This window comes from Sphaeramia orbicularis, chromosome 16 (assembly GCF_902148855.1).
Source record: "Sphaeramia orbicularis chromosome 16, fSphaOr1.1, whole genome shotgun sequence".
NCBI lineage: Eukaryota > Metazoa > Chordata > Actinopteri > Kurtiformes > Apogonidae > Sphaeramia > Sphaeramia orbicularis.
Genome location: NC_043972.1, coordinates 3,582,779 through 3,590,278, shown reverse-complemented (window position 1 = coordinate 3,590,278; position 7,500 = coordinate 3,582,779). Strand labels below are relative to the sequence as shown.

Here is a 7,500-nt window from a genome sequence, read left to right as displayed (position 1 = left end):
GATTTGTAACAATTTCAGTTCAAAAGAAGCAAATGATGCCAGAGGCGAAAATGAGAGTAGGGAGCATGTGGAGTTGCATCATATATAAACCAGCTGAGAGTAAAAATGAAATAATATAAAAGTGCACAGAATCAAAATGAATAAATGTTCTTAGACATTTGACTCAAGCTAAAGCCCTCTCCTTGACAGAACTCTGTTGTAGATCGCTATATTTAACAGGTTTTGTGCAGGAGCGCAGGCTGACTGTTCATTAAAACACTGACACCATGAGCACATAATTATACAAGAGTTCCGCTAAAGCTTCTTTCTCATGCTTGGGCTCTCAGACAAACCTCGGTGTCTTCATGCCCTCCAGCCCTCCCAGTTCTTCATAATCATGTCAAATATAATGAAGCGGCCTCGTGCTTTAATGGTTACATGGTTTCGGTGTGACAGCTCTGTGGCCCCTGCAGGTCCTGCGCTTGTCCAGACCATGAGACCCGACTTCCGGAGGAAGTTTTCCTCCATGTTCAGTGACAACACGGTGTCGGAGTACATCTACCACCTGAACGTGCAGACCCCCAGGTCGCTCTGCTTCCGTCTCCATTAAACCTAATTATTCCCATTCTTTTGCTTTTCTTCTGTATTGAATTCATTTTCCTCTGCGTCTTTGCAGCGGGGAAGCAGCTTTTAAGAATATGACTCTTCCCAACGGCTGGGCTAAGAGGCCGATGCTGCAGAGGATGGACCAGCTTCACCCCGACATCCCCATCACCATCATCTACGGATCCCGCTCCAGCATCGACAGCAATTCAGGCAGCGTCATCAAACACATGAGGCCGAACTCACACGTGGAAATCATTGTAAGTAGGCCTGTAACAGTACACGTACTGAACCGAAGTGGTTCAGTACACACCTGTTCGGTTCAGTACATACCTGTTCGGTTCAGTACACAGCTGTACTGAAACGGCACAGTATGATGAGAAAAAAAAAGAAACGAAAGACGTTGTTTGATGCGGAACTTTTAATCCGCACAAGTTCCACACGGACATATTGAAGGACGCACACATTGACTCGAAATATGAAATAGCAGCTGATAGAAGGTAAAAAAAAAAACAACAACAAATATGATGTAAACCTGGAAGGAACAGACTGCAGACCCTCCACCATCATTACAGTCCAGTTTGGATCAGTTCAGGTTCAGGTGAAAGACAATGAGGAAAGAGACGGTGATAAGACGGACGTTGTTTGGCCCCTAGGAACTACGGTAGTTCTAAAACACTGACACTAGCTCTGTCTCCCTCTCACGCACGCTGTATAACAGAAGAATAGAACCTGGAGTTGGACGTTGAAAGAATATAAAGTTTCACTTTCGTGTCACGCCAGCATTAGTTGTGTTAGTTATGGACCCCCCCACCACCACCACCACCACCACCACCAAAAAACAAAAATAATCCCCCCGACAAATCGCATCCTGCACGCGCACGCACACGTACACAAAGTGTCCTAAACAGTTTGTTCTCTGTCCTAAAATAAATAATTTGGTTAATTTTTTGTTGTCAGTGTTTCTCCTCTTCAGTTTGTTTCAACAGAATACCAGTTTGTCCTCTTGTTAATGTTGCACTTCATGTGGAATTTCTTTGGTATTTTTCTGCAGAATGTGAACTGACAGAACTGGGATTAGATTTTTGTTGTTTGTTCAAAACTACCTGTCAGGAAAAGTGCAATACTAATGTTTAAAACATGTAGTAATATTAATAATTAACTTTATTTTCTATTTGATTTATAGCAGCAGAATTATATTCCTGTTTTTCTATATTGTATTGTGTCCAAAAATTGGGGGAAAATTTTTCAAAAATTCATAAATGTATTAAAGACATTTTGAGGGGTTTTCTTTCTTCCCGTACCGGACCGAAAAAAACCGAACTGTGGTTTTCAAAACCGAAAACGTACCAAACCGAAAATTTAGTGTACCGTTACAGGCCTAATTGTAAGTATATGAGCTACAGTGTGATTAGTAAGCAAAAGTCCATTGAATTATTAATAATAACAATAATAAGTGGTTCCAGACACACCAAACCCCACCCCTCACATGCATTGTAACTTGTTTTGGCATGGATCCAGCTGATGTCATCATGTCTGTGCACATGCTGATGTCAGCAGATCAGTTATCTCTATATATGTGCCAAGTTTGACGTAAATTGAATCAAAATTGATGTTTTTATAGACGTGTGAAATTTCTCCCATTATAAATAAATGGGAAAAGAAAAAAGATTGTAAAAAATTCATAAGAAATTTGAACTTTGACCTACTGTTCCCAAAATGTAATCACATCCATTCTGGGTCACTGGTAATCTATAAACCAAATCTGGGATGAATTCAACCAACAGTTTTGCTGCTACAGACATTTGAAATATCACCCATTATATTATAAGTAAATGGAGGAAAAAAAGATTTAAAAAATTCATAAAAAATTTGAACTTTGACCTACTTTTCCCAAAATGTAATCAGATCTGTTCTGGGTCACTGGTAATCTATGAACCAAATGTGGTATGACTTTAACCAATAGTTTTGCTGCTAGGGTGTTAAAAAATAAAGAAACAAACAAACTGAACCAAAAACAGTACCCTTTGCCTCCTCTTCAGGGGGCGGGGTAATAAAAACAGCTATAGAAATTGATTTCTGGTAAAATAAATAGGTAAAAAAATAAAAAATAAAAAGAAGCGGCAACCTGACTCTCACACACAAGCATACATTCAGTGGATCTGCCTAGTGTTAGCCTAGCAGTCCAAAGTTTGTGTCATTTTTCTTTTGTTTTCTAAAATCATTCATTCAGAACTCTTTGGCCAACATTCAGTTTGATTTCAACCCTGAAAAAACAACAAAGCTAAAGTGGAGGAAGACTTTTGCACGGTACTGTACGTCTGTTCTTTGTGTGTTTGTTTTTTTTTAACTTAATTTTTATTAGATTTTCTCTTTTTTCAGTACAGTACAATTATACATTCAAGTACAGTTCAATTAATTTCTTTTCCCCCTACACAGCTGCAAATGTATTCTCATACACCTCCACAGGCACATATGATGAAATTTGAGAAAGCAATAACAATTATAGCAATCAATGTTCACTCCAAAAAATAAAAAAAATAAAAATAAAAAATAAAGAAGGCTGTAGATATAAATCTTCGTCAGAGGTAGAATGACAGCACCTTGTTAACATGGAGTATTCTTGCATCACCAGTAAATATTATTGCAGCAGTAAAGGTAACATAGGTTCCCATCTTTTAGTAAATCTGGTTTTCTGAAGCCTGAGCAGGTATGTGATCTGCTCCATCTGGTAAATATCCCAAACTTTTTGAATCCATGTATTATATGAGGGAGGTTCTGGTTTCATCCAACTGATGGTTCTAGACTTTAAGGCAGCAGTGAATATGTGTGGGTTGTTCAGACAGAAAACAGGTCAGGTGCTGTGTTATCTGTTGGTCAGCTGACATAAATACTATTGAACTGATCTGGGGTCAGAAGGAAACTCCTAACTCACCCACAACAGCTTTGGGAAGTTTCACAAGAGTCGTGACAAAGTATTTCAGCTGAATGTTGGTAAGACAAAAGCTCCAATACCACAAATGGTAAAGGGCAGCACATACCAGCGATGGAAGAACAGTACCAGAAGGTAACAGACGACACATGTCGACTAGATGAGGCAAAGCAAGGCGAGTTTATTTGTATTTATATGTTCATAACCAGGGTTACTCAGAGTGCTTTACAGAGGCAGAAAAACAACACAGAAGAAAAAAGCAAGACATTGTTTAATAAATACATTTTTCAAATCACATTTTAGATTTTTTGTGTGTGTGTGTTTTCTGGCCTTTTATGTTTTTATAGTAGGTTAAAGTGAAAAAATAATAGGCAGATGAAAGAGATGAAGTTGTGCTGAAAAAACAGATCCCAAACATGGGTATAGTAAACATTTGTTTCTATAGTATATAAAGGCCAAATCAAAAGGACTGAAAAACAGACAAAATAAGCTCAGACCACTAAGGGTTAATATTTGAATGTTTCTGACACAGAAGGGACAGTGTGCATGCTATTTTATTTGGGTTTTTTTATACAACCTGGTTAAATTATTTCAGTGTGTATCAGTACTTTTTGAACATTTTGAGCACAATTTCAATAATACCGCAATAATAATGATAACTGTGATAATTTTGGTCACAATAACCGTGATATGAAATTTTCATACGGTTACATCCCTACACACAATACAGTTTCAGTTAGTTATGTTTTTTTTTTTTTTTCTTTTAATTCCACTGGGTTACAAAAAATGTTTTTTGCAAGTTGTCTAGGTTTTTTCAACTGAATTAGGACCATTTTGCACCGCTAAATCCAAAAATGACATCTGTTTTTCTCAATCAGGTCAGTTTTTTTGCTAATTTGATTTTGAAAAATTTGATCTTCTCACAAAATTGATTACATTTTTGTGACTTTATCAGTTGATTTTTTATATAGTTCTCATCCAAAATAGGTTTGAAGAGAAAAAAAAGTAATTTCACCATTGTACCTGTTAGGTACAATGGTGTATTCAGCGCAGATGGAGCAGAATACGTCAGGCTTATTTTTGCAAGATCTTCTAGTCGAAGCCATTTCATTCACCTGTAATATTAAAAAAACCATTAATCATAAATTGGCAAAAGTAAAATCCTCAGAACTCGTTTATTGCAAGAAATATGAAAGAATTTTGTATCATATGATGTGAAAATGCCCATAAATGTAAGCAAAAATGTTCAAAAGCCAATATGTAGCATAGTTCAGAAAGTTGACCTGATTGAGCAAAATGAATGTGATTTTTGGATTCAGCACCAAAATTATCCTAAATCAGCTCAAAAAACTGAAACAATACATTTGTTGTTGACCAGTGTTATAGTTTTTATTTATTTCAGTTAACGAAAATGTTTTTTCAATTCTAGTTTTCGTCATTTCGTTAGTTTTCGTTAACGACAATAACCTTGGTTTCTATAACAGTTTAAATCGGTGAATATTTTGCCATTGCTTCTGCTGGATATCCAGACTGTTCCAAAGTTTCACTCCATGTACAGACACACAAAAATGTTTTTCTTCCTGTTTGCCGTGCAGACGATCCGCGGAGCCGGACACTACGTCTACGCTGACCAGCCCGAAGACTTCAACCGCAGCGTTCTGCACGTGTGTGAAACGGTGGACTGAAACCGAGATACGTTTGGAAACTGAACTCTGGAGAAAAAGGGTACGGCATGGCTTCAGCAGCCGACGTGGAGCTGCAGAATCCCACTTTGTGTATGCGAGTTACAAGGAGGGTTTGTTGACGTTTCGGAGAAGTGATCGGATTTGGACTCATGGAGATCATCAGCTGACCAGTGATGCAGCGGTTATTCTTAGAAGCTCAGTTTCTTCTTAACACAACGTCCTCTATTTACTGCTAATTACCAGCTAATTACATTCCTGCAGTGATCCAGTGCCACCAAATGGGTCTGAATAGTTCACATTACACAGTGTGCCTTAAAGTTGAAATATTGAGGGGTTAATATATGAATTGCAGGGTTCCCACGGTCGAGAAAAACCCGGATAAGTCGTGGAATTCTAAAACCTCAGGCTGGATGTTCTGGAACAGTCAGGGATGCAAACAACGCACCTTTTGGCCGTTTGGGATTCAAATAAGTTGTAGGTTTTTCTCCATCTTGATGCAAAAATCAATCGTGAATCCACATTGCATTGCATCATTGTCACTGTTTTCAACCCTAATGAGCCACAAGTTTGGATTTTTTCCGTAATGAAATCCATAAAATGAGAAAACCAGTCAAACTGAGACCAAAATAGAGCAGACTTCAGGGATTCCTTTCAGTTTGTGGAGGCTTATTTGCTATAATTTGACTAGAAATAAATGCATTTTCCATCATTTTCGATTTGCACATGATTACAATTCTTAGAAAACAGGTCATTAGTGTAATAGTTTTTCTGTACTGAATGTGAAAACATCTGACAATTAGAGAACAAAACCGGATGCTATTTTGTTTTCGTGCAATAATGAAGTGCCTTCTTGTTCATGTGCATAAAAGCTGTGAGCGGTCATAGAAGTTCTATTATCATTTTATGAAAATCGCGGAAACATTCTGGAATTTTGTCGGAAATAATTTGTGGGAACCCTGTAATTGCTTCCACAAATGAAAAGAGGAGAGAAAGTGTAATTCTGCAAAACACACAGCCAATAAATTGTGTGAATGTAAATTACTGTTTATATATAGACGTAGATGCCCCTTGTAATATAGTTCACGGTTAATTATGCAGGACCTTCTTCCTGTGAAGCAGTAGCAAAAATTGATGGTGTAGAGTCATATTTTTGGATATTATGGTAATAAATTCATGCTCTATCCAGACTAATGCAGATGTTTTGCAAAAACAGATATTGTTCCTTACATTTGGGCCTCGTGTCCTTATGTAAACTGTTATAGAGAACTGGTTCAGTCCAGACTGTTAATGGTGTCACATCCTGTTTTACTCATGTCTGTTATGTGTTTGTGTAATGAAGCTGCACCTGAAACATCAAATCCAGGTGAATAAACCAGTGTATGACCTGCAGCAGATGGAGGTTAGCACCGACTCCTTTGGGAGACAGACCGGACCAGACCGGACTGGACCGGACCAGACCAGACTGGACTGGATCATGTAAAGCAGTGGTTCTCAACCTTTTTTCAGCCAAGTACCCCCTAACCAGCACAAAGCATTTTTGGTTGAAAAAAATGACTTCAGAGTTCTGTGCCATCAGTGTGTGATTTATTAAACTGTGGAACTCCATTTGTAGTGGTCTGTCTTGAACGATTTGGAAATAAAAACATATAACTAAAAAAAGAAAGAATTAACTGAATTATAAATACAGATTTGCGCACATAAAAATAATTCTCAACATAAAGTGTCCTCCAGTGGGATCAGATTACAGATCTGGTCTCAAAGAGAGAACATATTCTTCCAGATACAGGTGGAGTTTTGCCGGCTCTGCTTCGACCTTCTTTTCCACTTGTCCCTTCGTGTTTTCAACAGAATTCTGCTTCAACCACGACTCCATTGTTTGAGTTTTCCAGTGATTGACAGGTGGTGCTAGGTGGTATATGACAAGTTGGGTGGAACCATTCTGGTCTGGGGGAGACTCTGGGTTTTTAGGAGGATGAAACTGAACAGTATACTGGATATAAAATTCATTTTATGAACTTATATATTTTCCTGAAATATTTAATTAATTTAATAATTATTGTTAAAGGATTTTTGCATGGATGCTATTTTTAAATATATTTTAAAATCTCACGTACCCCCTGGAGTGGCTTCACGTACCCCCATTTGAGAACCAAGCACAGGTGTCAAACATATGGTCCGAGGGCCCAAACCGGCCCACCAACAGGTCCAGTCCGGCCTGGTGCATGAATTTGTCAAATGCAAAAATTACATTGACAATAGAAATAATCAAGGATGTTAAAATCATTTTAGTTCAGGTCCCAC

At 37.9% G+C, this 7,500-nt stretch overlaps 1 protein-coding gene across 1 annotated transcript in view; it reads left to right on the top strand.

Annotated features, from left to right (window-relative positions):
- Positions 1–6,187, top strand: part of abhd5a (abhydrolase domain containing 5, lysophosphatidic acid acyltransferase a) — a 27,679-nt gene extending 21,492 nt beyond the window's left edge. Inside the window, exons 6-8 of the mRNA XM_030157385.1 lie at positions 453–564; positions 656–842; positions 5,110–6,187. Coding sequence (XP_030013245.1) covers positions 453–564; positions 656–842; positions 5,110–5,199 — 389 coding nt within the window. The 3' untranslated portion in view covers positions 5,200–6,187. The remainder of the gene's footprint in view (positions 1–452; positions 565–655; positions 843–5,109) is intronic.
- The last annotated feature ends 1,313 nt before the right edge of the window (positions 6,188–7,500 follow it).